The sequence below is a fragment of the Fulmarus glacialis genome, unplaced genomic scaffold, assembly GCF_000690835.1.
Source record: "Fulmarus glacialis isolate BGI_N327 unplaced genomic scaffold, ASM69083v1 scaffold10697, whole genome shotgun sequence".
In the NCBI taxonomy this organism is placed as follows: domain Eukaryota; kingdom Metazoa; phylum Chordata; class Aves; order Procellariiformes; family Procellariidae; genus Fulmarus; species Fulmarus glacialis.
Window position 1 is genome coordinate 42,969 of NW_009223816.1, and position 16,196 is coordinate 59,164.

At 39.7% G+C, this 16,196-nt stretch overlaps 1 protein-coding gene across 1 annotated transcript in view; it reads left to right on the forward strand.

The window, feature by feature from the left end:
• Positions 1–16,196, forward strand: part of LOC104079776 (extracellular sulfatase Sulf-2-like) — a 63,401-nt gene that overhangs the window by 37,191 nt on the left and 10,014 nt on the right. Inside the window, 3 exon segments of the mRNA XM_009581927.1 lie at positions 8,344–8,456; positions 8,458–8,534; positions 14,871–15,114. Coding sequence (XP_009580222.1) covers positions 8,344–8,456; positions 8,458–8,534; positions 14,871–15,114 — 434 coding nt within the window.

The following is a 16,196-nucleotide window of genomic DNA, read 5'->3' on the forward strand; positions in this document are numbered from 1 at the left end:
GAGATGCGTGCGCTGCATCCTCATTGTCAGGAGACAGAGAGGAGAAGAATTGTTTTGAGCAGTTCAGTCAGACATAATTGGAAGTGATAGGATGAAATTGAGCAAAAAAGAAATTTAAGTTGGACATCAGGAAAAATTGCCTAACAATCAAGTCAATTAGAGTCTGGGAAGGGCTCTCAAGGGAGTCTCAATCCATCTAACCCCTGCTCTAGAGAATATGTCCTAGTAGTCTGTCTAGACAGCAGAAATAGTGGGAGATGAATGTGCTTATTTGGGGATAAATTGTGTCTAAATATGGGTGCACCCAAAAGTCTTTTCAGAGTGAAGCAAGACTAACTTCTCAAATGACAAATGGGTGTTGTCTGTTTGCTGGTGCTGTTCACAGCTCTGCATAGTAAGTAGAATGAGCCCAAATGTATAACATACCACTGCCTTGGGAGAGTTTATGGTATACAGATACAGTGGTTATTTAGCAGAAGTCTCCTGATCCTGCAGGACACTTTATTATTGTGCATTTAACAGTATCTGGAGTGTTCAGTGCAAAAGGTGAATTTTCACATCCTGATGCAAAGATGAAGAGAAGTCTGGGTCAGAATTAGGTGAAAGCTTGGTAAAGTCATTGGGAGTCTTTCTTTTGACTTAAATAAGTTTTGGGGACCTGCTATCCCACGCACAGAGAAGTCTGAGCAGTGCCAGGGAATCTGAAGTGTGAGCAGGAGACGAGAAGCACAAATGGAAGACAAAGACTCAGAAGAGGAGTGAGTGAGAAAGACAAGGACAGAGCTTAGAATAAAGGAGAGGTAAAGAAAGCTTTGAATGTGAGATGGGGAATTTGAAATTCTGCTTTGTGTGTGTGCACAAGTTTATGAATACAGTTCTATCACCACAAAATGCTCTTCCTTTGCAAATCTCTGTCACCCTTCTTGACCTATAATCGTTTTGATAAGAGAGCACCAGGATCATGGAGATGAGGCTATTCACGTTGTTTAAAACCTTGTTTCAGAGTCCATTATGTGTGATTTTTTTGGCAACACTAATATATGTAAATTCTTCTGAGTGCAATGGGAATCTGTGTGTTGCCATGTTTTCTTTTTCAGTTAGTAGCATTTGGTCTGTATTAGCTATTTGCATCCAACAAAGGGTGACTGTAGGCTCAGATGAAAGAGCAGCTCAGCATTTATATTCAAGGATTTAAAAGAGATGAGCTCTTTCTTCCCACATGAAATAAAAAACATTTATCCTAGTACCTAATGGCTTCCACACAAATTTTTTCTCTTCAGTGTAGTTCGGTCTTTCATTCTAAACTGGCTGATAAGTGAAGCTGACCCACTTTTATCTGGCGGCCTGCATTAATGTGCTTTTGTGGAAGCCAATTATGATATCAGCATTGCTCTGTAGAGTATTCCCAGCAACTCCACAGTATCATAACAACAGCTGCACAAAATCTCCCTCTAAGCCATTTGCCAACTTTGTGCACATTTGTTAAACATGCAATACCTGCAGCACTGCTGATTGCTATAGGGAATCTATGCTGTACATGTAAAAAAAAAAAAAAAAAAAAAAAATTTAAAAAGTATTAATTTTGTCTTTAGCAGGACCTGGCATAGTACAATAATATTGGTAACTTGTGAAGAAAAGTAATTGTTTGAATTCACATTATTTCCTTTTCAAATTCTTTTTATTTTCAAAGCTCTGTTTACATGCAAATGTGATACAAGTAGAATTTGCCTTTAAATAGCATTAAAAAATATTATTTTATATGACAGTTTTCACCAGGAGAACATTCAAATGCAAGAATTTGCACTTTGTTTCCTTCAGATGTTCTGCAAATGAAAGGTTTCATACACAGTCTTCCCTCTGATTGCTTTGTGCTGTATCAGGATCATGAAGGGATATTCTCTTTTGTAACTGGCATGAAGATATCATAAGTAAAAGTATGTCACTTACTGAATTAGTCCCGCCAATTCTCTGACATAGCATGGCATAGCAGTGATGAAAAATATTCTGATCTATGTGTGCTTTCCTACAGCAATTCATAAGTGGTACCTCTAGATCATATTCCTGCCACCATAATCATTAGCCATTGCCTAGTGCCAAGGGTGGAGCAGTAGAAAAAGTTACTTACATTTTCTCCTTTTCCTGAGGGCACTGTAGCTTGAACTTACGTTAGCCAGACCTAGGAAACTAAGTCAGGTTTTATAAGGAATTCCGTTAAAAACTGGGAAGAAAGTTTTTGATCTGTGTATCTTCGTGGTTGTCCCGTGCTTTTGTACCTAGCAGAGGTATCCTGAGGTTACTAAAGAATTTAGGTTCTGTTGATAAGTGAAGCGTGTCAAGCCAGCTAGAATCCAGATAATTTTAATAGCTCATTAGGCGGATCTTTGGAGTTCCTGAATGCCAGTGCGAGTTGCATGTGCTCAGCAACTTTCAGGATCTGGTTCAATCTGTGATTGCAACAAGAAATGACTTGTTGATAACTTCATACATTAAAAATTTTATCAGCCCTCAAACTGATAACATTAGGAGGCAACAAACCATGAAAATTAAAATAGTGATGATTTATTAAGGGCTGTTATTCAAGGATTGTATTCCTTATCAGGAATTACAATTAACTGTTTCCCTCTTTTAGCCAGAAATAGCCTATAATGATTTCCAGAGGCTATTTTACTTACGGGGTTTTTTGCTTGTTGTTGCTTCACAAAACCAAGAAATTTGCATCTCCTGTTAACTGAGATTTTTTTAGACTCCTTGTCATTACAGTAGTGGATGTTGCAAGTAACTTGCCAAAATCAATACCAATATTTAATAAAACCACCAAATTTTTCAAATACCCTGACACGAGCAGCAGTGTAGTTTAGTTCAAAAGACAACGTGCTGGAGGTCAGGAGGCTGGCTTCAGTCTCAGAACTGTTACAGACTCGATGTGGGACCTCAGACAAATCAATGCCCCGTTTTGATGCTGCTGGTTTTTTTCCTCCACCACTAATGTAATTTCTGCTTAGGCTGCACTCACTCCTTAGCTTCTGCAGTACCTAACACAGCAGGTGGACCATTTGATACCACAATCCAATTATTATATTAATAATAAATGAATTACATAATTGTAGTCTTAAATTTAGCTGAATTCCTGATTTTTCATTTGCGTACTAGTTGATTGTCCCACTTGCCTCACTTCCGCTACAGGTTGGGGCATTAAAAAGCCCTCCAAATTTTCTGTCAGTAAATTGTTCATCTATCTTATAATTTTAAGGTTTGAGTAGTATGTAGTGTTTGACAACTGAAATTGAGCTGAGAGCCCAGAGGTCTGAATCTCCAAAAATCACGAGCCAGTGTAATGAAATAATGTCCGGTTGGAATGAAGACCAGGCAGTGCTATTTATATACTGAAGACATGAAATAGAGGAAACTAGACTCATCCTTTGCCAATGGATAAATTGGAAGAAGGTACGGGGGGGTGGGAAACAAAAAAAACCCAACAAAAATGTTAAAAGATTAAGAAAATAATATCTGTGGGGAAGAGCTAAGGAACTGGGCATATTCAGTCAAAAAAATAGCTGAGGAGAGAGGAATCTGTCTGCATGAATCTAAGAGATGCTGTACAGAAGACACAAGCCAAGCATTTTCAGTCAGCAAGAACAGAGTAGTAGTAATGTGTATGAGACAAACGATGGGAAATCAAGTTGACTATTTCCTGAAACCTGTAACATTTGAGTAGTAGGACAAGCCACCAGTAAAAGCAGTAGAACTACCTCTTGTAGAGAAGGGGCTTGCGTCTCTCTCTGGATTTTGTTGGTTTGTCCCTATTAGCCCAATAAAAAATAACACAAGGAACAAACCACAGAAAAGGAGAAGAGCTAACTAAACTGTAACTTCAACTGTTTCATACTAACTAAACTGTAACTGTACTGTTTCATACAAGAAAGAATGTATCCTGACTGCTCATAAATCAATTTAGACTGGAAGTAAGAATATTTCTAACCATTAAAGCAGTTTGTTTTTAGCTCAACCATCCAATGTGGCAGCAAGGATGGGGTTCAGAAAGCATTCGCATAAACTGAAGAAGATGGATATTGCTGAAGTGTTTTTGTCAGGTTGCTGGCAGGGACAGAGGACTTTATTATCCTGCAGAAACTTTGATTCCTAGAACCTATATTCCTAAAACTGTTAGGGAGGGAGCCTTGCTGGCAGCTAACTGATCAGACAGTTTCACTTTTCTCTGTAAAAGGGAATGGAATCTCTTTCGCTTAACAAAAAGAGGAGCTGATGAGACACAGCATGATGATTTAGGGCTCAGCTCTGAAAACTGTATGTTTCAACTGGAATCTTTTCTTAGCAAGGCTTGTGTGATCAGCCCTTTTCCCCCAAAGAAAACAATGTCAATTGAGAGAGATTCACGGAGGGAAATGAATGAATTGTAGGAAAAAATCCTACAGGGAAGGTCATGGCTATTTATTTCTGGTTGAGGCCTCAAGTAATGACTTTGAATTAACATCTGTGATTGCTGTAGCGGTAAGAAGACATTGATGCACAATAATGCAAAAACCACTTCATGGTGATGGGAGCTGTGAAGGAAATAATGGGTTTTTGACACACAGAAAAATACAACATGTCTTTCTGCTAAGGGGTCATTTGCATTCAAGGTGAATAGTGCTACTGGAGGGAAACAGGGCTTCAGTCTACAACTACTGCTGTTAAGATTCGTGTTTCATAGATATTGAAGTCCTAATTTACTCTTGTTGGTACATATAGCAGGTAGTTTGGCCTGGAGGGGAGAATATATGTTACAAACTGTCTTCTCTTTACCTTTGCAGTGTACCTTTGAACAAGATTTCTGTTCAGTAGCACTAATTTCTCCATTAAACTAAAGCCTAGACTTTTCTGCTTTGTGCACAAATAACTGAGTAGCATGTGTTGTGCAGTGGGAGGTAGGGTAGAGGATGGAGTAGAAGTGTTAGAACAAGCCCAACACAGTAGGTGGCAGAAAGCACAAGCACAGCAGCTAACTTGGACTGCCTGAAGATGGTGGGAAATCTCCAGCTGGAACAGCTTTAATGATTAAATGAGGTGTCTGGAAAGTTTTGCACAACGTGAGCTTGATGGACTTCAGGACATATTGCAAAAGCCATTTATTTGATGGCTTGAGTAGCTGTTCTGCAAGGCTTTACAGGAAGAAATACAGGTTCTTCCTTTGGAGTTTTGATATGAACTTGGATGAAGATTGTGGGGGAGTCTGGGTTTTCTGCTGACTTTTAGTTTGTGTTAAACTGCCCTCCCTTTCAGGACTTAGTTCTTGTGAGATATTACGAGCTATAGAACTTGAATTAGGAACACATCTTTTGGCCTAATGAAGAAAAGACGTGAAAAGTTGGGGGCAAGTGATGAACTAAGGGCACTTTGTTTTCTTGACTGGTTGAGTTAATCCACTATTTATATGTAATTATGTTTTGCTGCTGGATGGTTATCATTTGTACGTGTGAGCCAAAGTATCTCTGGGGCACTCTGGAGTTCTTCATATATGGATTTAATTACTTAAGTGATTACTTCTTTTAAAATATTTTAGTTGCTTCCAGGGATTGACACAGGTTTCTGCATGATGGTATGCTGTGCACTAGAAACCAATTTAAAATGCCAGAATTCACAATGTACAAAGCTTCTTGACTGTCAAGCAAGGGTTTTCACAATTCCCTTGCAATTACTGCCCTTTTTCCCTAAGTTTGAAAGCATCCTGTGGAAATGACTGCAACTAATACAGCTGTGATATTGACCTAGAAAATTTGTGTTTGTACTTGCAAGCAGACCAAGGGTAAGTTGTTGAATCCCAGAGACATTCACACAGATGTCCATATGTCTTTCAGGGGAAAATAGTAAAAGCTTGGGACTTTGTATTTTGGGTTTTTTTTCCCTCCACATGTGTTCAGTGTTTGCTTCTAAAGTCATTTACGTAGTTCTGCACTGCAGTTGTTTAGCAGTGGGCCTGTTAATGCATACAATGTGCCCTTCCAGCAAAGCCTTTAAGGTGTTTTCACTGTAGCATACAGCTGCCTTGGAAAGATTTGCACTGCACCAAAAATTAAAGGATTTTTTCTAGTTCACCTAGAGGGGAAAAATGAGCATCACTTTCTTGACAGGAGATGAAAGAAATAGAGAAAAAATATTTTTGGGCCACACATCAGAGCAGTTATTTACAGTAGTTCTCATCATGGCATTTAACTTGCCCTCTGTTGAATCTTCATTTTGCATGTATCAGACACCTACAGCATAGAGCTTTACTGAGCAGAAAATGCAGTTTGTTCATATATTTTCAAAAATAAGATTCAGATTAATTGAAATGGGAAACAGCAACAAACATTTTTACATCTTTTTTTCATTGTGAAAGAAACCATTGCTTATTCTAATAAAATAACTTTTACTTCAAACCTCAGTCTGTGCATCAATCAAAGTTAGGCATTTATAAAAAATAATAAAAAGAAGACTCAGCAATTTATTCTTCAAAGGTTATTTTTGTTCTACACCCCATCTAGGTAAATGTGTCCTGCTTTACAGATGAACAGTCATGCAAAGGTGTCTGATTCAAATGTCCTATTGCCAGTATCTCTCATTGATTTCCTATGATTCCTTGTGCTGAAAGTTAAGCCAGGTTTATCTGCATCAGTGCAAGGCTTGGATCATACAGGAGGTTGGACACAATATCTGCACCTAACAAGTAATTATAGCTCAGGAGACCTGGCATCCAATTGTCTGAAGAAATAAGTGGACACACCATAAAACTCTGATCATTTTAAATGAGAGGATCTCCTGTGGACATAGATAAACCTACTGTAACTGGCCATCCAGTTCACTTCTGACTCCTCTTAAATTCTGTATTATAAAAGCACAGTGATACTGTTTTCTTACTTTGCTGTCATGCAAACAATGGAGTGCATTTCAATGGAAAATGTAGGCTTTTTTGTCCTAGCCTGGGTGCACCTCTCTGTGGGAATTGAAGTGACTGAATCTCCCTTATAGAGCTGCAGGCTGCTGTAAAATGTCATCTCACTTGGGAGCTGTTGCTGTTTTTCCTTCTGTTCTTTTATTTGGAAAATTCTCAATATTCCAGTGAGTCCTGGAGGCACAGACTTAGGATTTTGTAATAGGGAAAAAGAGGAACGCCTCTCAAGACTCAGCAAAAAGCTGAAGTATTTCCGTAAGTCTCTATTTAAAGCAGTAGCAACTGCTACTGTGAGGTTTCTTTATGTATCTCAAAGCCTAGCTCTGTAGCTAGTAGTGTGTTGGTAAATAAAGGAGTAGGTGAAATCATTTTGTGATGTATTTGGGAAGTGGGTAAAACTTCTGTGCCAGATTGAAGGTGGCTAAACTCCCTTGCCCTTGGCACAGCTCTGACAGCAGCACGAAGGGAGCTATAAGCAAGTTTCTTCAGGTTTTGAGTAATAGAAGGAATTGGAGATGAGATTTTCTCTGGTTTGAGTGGAAGAGGGAGGGGATTCTCACTTCACAGGCACCCAGTGCAGCTCACCATTGCTAGTCAAGCCCAAGGGTGTTGAATGGGAAAAGCTGTTAAGGGAAACACTCAAGATGGTGATAAACTTGTCTAACTACAGACTTCCATAGCTGATCCAGTCATACGGACCCTTTTAAAGGTCAGTGAAGAGAAATAGGCACTTCTGCAGGACATTTCTTTTTCTTACCTCTTTTATGTGGCCACTTTAGGATGAAGTGAATTATACCCTGGAAGTGACTGTTCCTCTTCTTTGACTGTAGAGTGAGTCTAGATAACCAGCTCAGACCAGATCTTTACAGTAAAAGAATCCACAACTTGGATAAAATCATCCCACCATCAGGCATTTAAACTAGGAAAGAGAAGGAGACTTCTCTGAAAAGTTTTTTCCCTTCTTGTAGAGTATGAGATGGGGCTGAGATTATATGCAGGCCTGGAGCTTGGTGCTCTTTTAATGGCATAATAGCGGCATAGATTCCTGCCAGCCTGACAACACACTTGCTGGTAGGCAAGGATTCTATTCAAACCTGTGGATAAGGCTTGAACATCCTTGGTTTATGCCACAATTATGCTTCTGAAAGTTGTTACTTGTCACCTCCATGTTTTTAGCTGTAGTATTGATTTTGTTAAGGAATTCCTATTGTTCTACCTCTAAGAAACAAATGCCAAGTGTTCCAAAGAGTTCCTGTTTTGTCTGAAAACAGAAGATTACAAAAAATCTGTTTTGGTAGTAGGTGATAGATGAGCCCCAGCTTACTACAAAGAGGAATCTCTGATAGATCACTGGAGCTGGCCACTAGACAAAGTACAGTTGGGACAGAGTTTTAATGACTAAATTTTTCTTCCAGAAATGGCAGTGTGTGGAAGATGCCAGTGGAAAGCTCAAGCTACACAAGTGCAAGGGAATGGCGAACTTGGCAGCTGCAGGCAACAGTAAAGGCACCTCCAATATTTTGCCCAAATGAAGACTGCAATTGTGAAGAGAACGAATACAAGCTGAGCCATGTTGGACGGAGAAAGAAACTCTTCTCCAAGAAAAGTAAGTGAACCCACTGTATCTTCTGTCTCTGCCTTAGAAAACTGTTATCTGTTTGTTCGCTAACACACATAATTGTCCTGATTTTCATGGGCATGGAATTCTATCAGCGTATTTACTGTGTATCTACCTATGAAACAGTGTGCCTTACATTGGACAATCAGATTTGAAAATATCTCTGTCTGTAGGAAGAGGAGTGTTTTGATCCAAAATAGGGTCCTATATTTATGTCTTTCAAAACTGGGAAATGCAGTACATACACTGAAGTGGCAAGTAGCACATCCTTATGTAGGCCATGAAACATGAACAGAGTTTTACAGCAAATACTCCAATTTTCGGTAGGTACTGCAATGCTTGGAGCCGTTACTGCAGTAATTTATTTTTAATAAGGATGCATGTGCTTTGTTACAGAAGCTGCTTGCTTCTAACATCCTTTCCTTGGGCTCAGTCAGCAGAGACAAGGCTGACTTTTAACCAGAGATCACGTCCAAAGGGGGTGACTCTGTTTCTAGTTTCCTTGGCACAGATCAGGTGCTTTTTCAGAAAGCCCATTCCACTGGTTCTGTATTAAACCTTAGTCAGACTAACATCTATATTTGAAGTACATAGTCTAATTATAGATTAAAGAGGCAAACGGCAGCACAGAATTATTATTCACTTGTAATGTTTCTTTCGTCTCACTCCACAAATACAGAGCCTTAATTATTTAGCAGATTAGTCTTTCTGTATAATGACCTGGCACAAGCTTCAAACAGAGAGTTTAAATTGATTTTCTCCCATTATATTTGCCTTGCAAGCTGATTAGTACCTACTAAGCTAATTTTTAGTTGAAAAAAATTACTGGTTCCAGGATGAAATTACTCAACTATACTTGCTGTTTAAATACGTGGCATAGCAGATAATCTTTAAATAACACTAGAACTTGCAGTTCAATTAACTTTTTTTTTTTTGAAGTCACACAGAAGAAAGTTCAGTCATGGGGAGTCAAATAACAGGAGTAGATCGAAGGCACTTAAATAAGAAGAGGAAAACAATTTAAGTGAGGACAACATAATGCTATCTGATAATACTTAACACTTACTTAAGTACTTTTTATCTGTGTCATGCTTCCTAAACATTAACTAATTTTCACAACATCCAGAGGAGGTGGTTAAGTGTATAATTACCTTTAGTTTATGTATGAAGGAGGTTGAGGTAAAAAAAGTGAAGGTTGCTCCCTCTAGCAGAGGGATCGGAATGGTGGTTTTTTCCCTATGTTCTGCTCGGAAGAGGCAGAGTTTATACTATACCCTTCAGCTCACTAGCCTCATTGAACCGTAAGGCATAAACTTTACCAGCGTAAGATAGGATCTTGACGATCATGTTCCCATTGCTTGTGTCTCCAGTAAAATAATTGACTCCACAGATGCTTTGTTTTTCCCTCTGCCCAAATCCAGGGTGTGCCATACAGTAGAAGAGGTTAGCTTGGACCTATTGACATAGACTCTTTGATTTGGTGTTGGCTATTCTTTTACATGCACTTATCTAATAAATCACACACTGAACACAAAGGAACACAAAGCAATACAACTCAAGATAACATACCAAGGTTTTTCTAAACAACTTACCTAGAAAGCTGACTCACTGAATTGTGAATGGTAAGAGGGTGACATGAATATTGGTGATGTATGTTTGGATTTTTATGACGTGTTTCATAAGACTTGGGATAAAGTGCAGTCTGTGCTGGGTTGCATAGTTCTGAGGGCATCTTTGGGGTCTGCTACTCAGAATTTGATGAGTGCATGGGATCATACTGCAGCCCTACTTGAATGCCAGTAAATGCTATTCATCAGATTGAACAATAGCTAAATAGAAAATAGAAGTTTCAAACTGGGCTAGGGTCACGTCCACATTAATGCTTTAGTTCACAGCAATAGTGTAATTTTGAAGGAAACACCCTGATCACTCCCTTCTGTCATGCACAATAGAGATGGATTTGCAGAGCAATTTGGATGGATTCTAATCTACAGTCATTTGCAGAAAACTAAATTGGATGCCCTGCTTCTAGGATGCATCAAGTGTGTTGCAAACCCTGATGGGGGGTATGAGGATTGGTCTTTCAGAAAGATTAAAACCAGTCATGTGTTGTGAGAACATGTGGTCTAAAAGACCAGACTAAATTGCTGATAGAGGGGCTGGAGCACCAAATGTTTTGATAAAATAATTACTTTCTAAGGTAGGCATAGTCTAGACCTATTGTCAGGTGCAACAGTGCATTTAGCAGGCAACAATGTTTTCTAAATTGAGTAAACTCAGTTGCAAAACAGGGTCATGTCATGTACATGCCATTTGGGCCATGTACAAATACACAACTTGCCTGCAAAGCTTTTACATACTAGAAACACATAAGCATTAATATTTGGTATATCTGGGTTTGGGTGTCAAGAATGTTTGCATTTCTGTGTCCTCTTTATTTTCTTCAGCTTGTTTTTAATTTTATAAGAAAGATGAAACAAAGCTTTGCAGTAGGAAGAAAGTTTAAAGTAATAGTGAGCTCTTAAAATCTTTGGCTGTGTTGTGGTCTATTATGTTTTTCTTGCTGTGGATTTGATCTCTTCCTCCTGTGATGAACAAGTGCATGTGATTAAAGGAGTTATTAAGCTGCATGTAGAGAAATGATGATGGGCCACACAGATTTGTGAACAACAAACAGAAGTGTGTACAAAGGGGCTAGTGCATTTTTATTCCAATTTTCATGTCATTCATTTTTCTTTTGAGGTAGTCTCAATACTGGAGCAAAGTGACCTTCTTTGTTATTAAAAAGACCCTGAAACCTGAACATCAGCTACTTTAAAGATAATACATTTGAAGTATAATTTTTACTGGCAGTTGTGAGAAACTGGATGTAAGAAAGTTTTTTGCTTCCCCCCCCCCGCCTTTGAAATATCTAAGGACACAAATTCAGAATAAGATCTCTAGAAATCCCTAGGTACATAATGCCCAAGAAAAAACACCTCTAAACCTTTATCCGTATTTCTAGACACTTGAGATATTTTCAAAAATTTGACTTCGAAGTGCCTAATTTTACTTTGGTGTTACAGAAAAAAATACTTCTTCTCTACAAAATTCTGGAAAATATATAGGCATTACTGGGAAATGTCAAGCAGGAATTCATGAGACTAGTGGTGAATATTTTCCTTGTGGCACGTGTAGAAGCGGAATCCTTGCATACTGGCTTATTCTGTCGTCATTGTGATGCTGGAAAATACATCAGATCCAAAATACCTACGTAGAGTAAGCGTCAACAGGGAAGACCAGGAGTTCGCTGTCTTTTGCAGTGTTCCTGCTGAGCAGTTGGTTCCCCGCAAAGCAGCCATGCTCCTGCTTTGGGGAAATTGCCATACAGTAGTTATAGTTGGTTACAGTCTTCTCAGTTATCCCCGAGAGAACTATCATTTCCAAATGATCTTGGTGTTAAATCATTAATTTGGCTGCTGCAAAATAAGTAATAAGGCTTGAGTGATGAACATGTTAGGAGAGTTAAATGTAAGCCCAAAGGCTGGGCATGTTTATGTCAGGTATGACATTTATGGTTTTATAATACAACATTGCCTTACTTTATTCTGTTGAATAATAATTTTGGATACTGCAGTTCGTGCTTTCACTAGGCAGTGTTGAAACCTGAGGTGCTACCAGAAAATAGTTGTAAAAAATCAGGTGTGTTTGAGTCTCTAGACTGTCTGGGGAAATCTGGAGCAGAACAGCGTACTTCCTTTCCGGCTCCAACGAAGACAAGCATGCTTGTCGCGTGGTCCAAGAAGACACAGCTGGATGAGTGGGGTACTGAAATGTAGTTAGCTTTCTTAGGCTTAAATTTCTTGGGACTCCATTTCCAGACTCAGTTCTGAGGATGCAACTTTTCAGCAGTACCATCTATAAGACCTGGCTTCTGTAAGACCAGAGGAAGAGAGGCATCGGGACTCATAGAACTTACCAAAGCCAAAATTAAGTAACTTGAAGAAGGGAGTATAGGTGTTTTGCGCCAAACATTTAACAGCCCTAGATCTACTTTGTGGGTTGTGTAAATGAATTGGAGAGTAAAACTTAAACCTGGGGGAGGATCAACTAATAAGTAATTAGACATTGGTATTTATGCCTGCAGTGCAGTTTGCAGGTGGGAGAGCACAGCACAGATGAATATTGATCCTATTAAATATTTTAACCACTTCCTCTGAAAATAATGGAGTTTGGTAGTAATCACAGCACTGAGTCAGCACTGTGGATAGCATGTTGCAATAAAGCGATACAGGAAGTCGTTTATGAGCTGTCTCACTCCAGACCAATTTGTTCATTGTAAGGCTGGGTTAGTTTGGCTGCAAGGGAGGAGTAACTCCTGGCTTCTAATTCTTCAGGGACATGTGTAGACGACAGTCCCCTGCAGCTATCTGCTGAGGTCCAACATGCTGGATTGGCATATTAGACTTGGAAGTAAGGTAAATTGTTAGTTGGCTGAGCTTAACAAGATGAAATGAGGGAACAATTAAAGAAATGGGTGTTTATACTTTGAATATAATTGTTAGGGTGTAGCTTTTTGGAACTTCCTCCTACTTCTGAAAAGATGGGAGTTTCCTTCTCATTTAGTCAAACATTTCCTGAATGGGTGCCTGAAATAGGGTTGGTCTTTTGGGTTTGGTTTTTTCCCTTCGGCAGTGACTCACCTGGCTTAATATCAGCAATAAACTTTGAACCACAGGTGGAAAATGTGCAAAGCCAGACAATCCAGCTGGTATTCTACATTCTGTGTGTGGTGCTGACAAGAATATAGTGCTTGGACCAGTTTCAGGTGGGAGGAGATGTTTATTTCTCTTCCCAGTCTGCAAAATGGCTTTTGAGACTTTGCGATCCCTTTGGAATTAATGTAAGGCTTCTTGAAAAAAGTCACTCTGCGTTAATGCCAAAGCATGCCGATTGACATGAATATTTGTCAGTTTTGGTTGTTCTACCTCCCATTCCTTTTTTTTCCCCTGCTTATTTTGCTGTGGAGATTATCCCATAGAGAAAGTTGGTTTTTCAATGGAGCTTGGGATTGCAAGAAAGATTGGTCTTCTCATTTGGCACATTGGTTAAGTTTTCCCCTTGTCAGGTTGCAGAAGGAAGTCCCGTTCTTGTGAGATGTGCTGTGTGTTTCAGCTCTGTAAAGGAGAGGTGACTGGAGGAGCCAAGGGACTTGATTGTTTCCAGTAATGTCTTAGATGACTCCAACCCTCCTATACAGAGCAAAGACTCAGGCTCTGGGCAGGGAGAAGAGAGGCTATGGTACTTAGGTTGTACTTTTTTCTCAAGGCATGAGATGATTATGCTTAGTGCAAAGAGTGACTCTCAGCAGTCGTTGGCAGTGAGCAGGAAATACGGTCAGAGGTGGACCCCATCATACAGCAGGGAAGTTTAGATATGGATTTAGACTCCATAACTAGGATATATTTGTGCCATTCCAGACCAAACAGAAGAGGAGCTCTGGGTATTTGCGCTGGGACAGAGAACTTTGGAAAGCAGTAATGGTGAAAAGATCAATGAGAATCTCATACTGCGTAGTGACAATTCATAGCAAATGTTTCGTTTTGCCTTTGGGCTGCAAATGCAGAAGCAAAGTCTGAGGGAGCGCATAGCACTGGAGGGTGGTGCTTCGTGTAGAAACTCACTGACTGGTCTGCACATCAGGAAAATAATTGCAAAGAAAAGCATTAGATGTGGATAAAAGTAAAAATTCAGATACTAAGCTCTCCTGAAAAAATCAAGCATCGTACCTTGAAGAATGAGCATAGAATTGAGACAAGGCTCAGGCTGAACACTGGGAATACTTGGGACAGCTTCAGGAAGTGTTGCAGGAATCCTAGCAGTGGAGCATTTTCTACTGTCCACCATTTCTACGGTGGACAGTAGAAAACAATAGAGAACTAGTCTGTAAAGATGATCTAAGACCTTGCTGTTGTGAACGGTCATGGTTAGTTTTTAAGGTCTTGCTGCCATCTAGTGACTCTTGGGGGGAAGAGCAGAGTCTCTTTGAATAAGCTGCTCTCAAAGTGATATTGGACAAGTACATTTTCTTTCCCCTCTGCCATCCTTGTGCATTTGCATTATATCAGCCCTCTCTCTCATGCCTTAATGTATCCATCTATCCATGGAAAAGGTAATGAAGCAGCAGCTCTGAGGACAGCTGCAACAAATACCATTTGTCATCCAGTTAATTCCAAATGTCGGAGTATGGGCTGGCTTTTTTCTCCCAAGAACCACAAAGAGGACCAAATTGTTAACATCACTGTTTCTCCCGCTCTTAATCCTTTCACTTCCTTTTCCATATAGAATATAAACCAAGCTATGTCCGGAATCGCTCTATCCGTTCTGTATCTGTTGAGCTGGATGGAGCCGTTTATAACTTGGGTTTAGAGGATGGATACCAACCTGTCTTACCAAGAAACATCACCAAGCGGCACAAGGTGCAGAGGGCTATTCTTCGTGAGGAGGAAAACAAAGACATGGGGGAATACAGTGGCACTGGTGGCATTGCAGAGTATACAGCCCCTAATCTAATAAAAGTGACTCACAGGTGAGTGCATGTGATATATTTCTAAAAGCTTTTGCTGCTTAAATGGCTGCTTTACATAAATGGGTGTGATAATTTGTGATAAGCATACTGTGTCCCTTTTGGATACCCAGTCTAGCTTCATTAAAATTCTTATTCTCATCTGCACAACAGCTTTTGGTTTTGTTTTAGTTTTATCGTGTACAGAGGGGCATGAAGCTACTGAAGAATTACAGAAGTGCTTTTATGTCTTCTGCACTTTGGAGACAGTAATCACTGATCAGTGCATGTTTCCAGTGAGGACAAGCAAAACTGTTTGCAACAGTTGTGTGTTCACCTGTGTGAAACCAGGAAAGGCTCTACCCATGGAAATCTCAGTGTGTAGCGGGTAACCTGGCCTGTCAGAAGACCAAGGGCTCTAATTGCAGTATTACCTGGTTTCATGGTATTGGTTGCTTTGTATTTCAAACACCAAATCAGTCCTAAGGGAGGGAGCAGCCTCTCAGAGCTTTCTGTAGCCAGTGCTAGGAACGGAAAACCTATATTATGAATGAAGTTGCATGGACCAGGAGCGTTGGGAAATGAAACATATTGAGAGAGAGGTGAGGGAATCGTCTGGGCACTCTAATAGCTAAAAATCTCTTCGTCAGTGTGCAAGTCGAGGGACTGATGATGTATCTTCAACTGTACTTAATTGGTTTAGTCACAATTTCTGCTTGTTGAATTATCAGGAAATCCACCAATCTTTACTGATTACATGCATTAAATTTATTTAATGACTAGCTCGTGTAAACATGCATGAGTCAGCTGCTGTTGAAATCTGTGGTTTCATTTGACTATTGTTTACAGGGTTAGAGACTCGCTAATACAAGAAAACGTAGCTAGGTTGACATCAGAGAATTGTGCCCTCTTACCCCAGCTCTCATGAATGTTCAGGACCCATAAATCACTACTTCTGCTTTTCTTCTGGAAACAAGTTAAATTGATTTTTGCTGCCTTACTGGGTGAATCCCAAATCCATACAAGGAACTGTCAGGAAGGTTGTGCATAATTCATGAGGAGTCCCCAGGAACACTTGCAGAGAAGAAGGCAGTGGGACAACATGC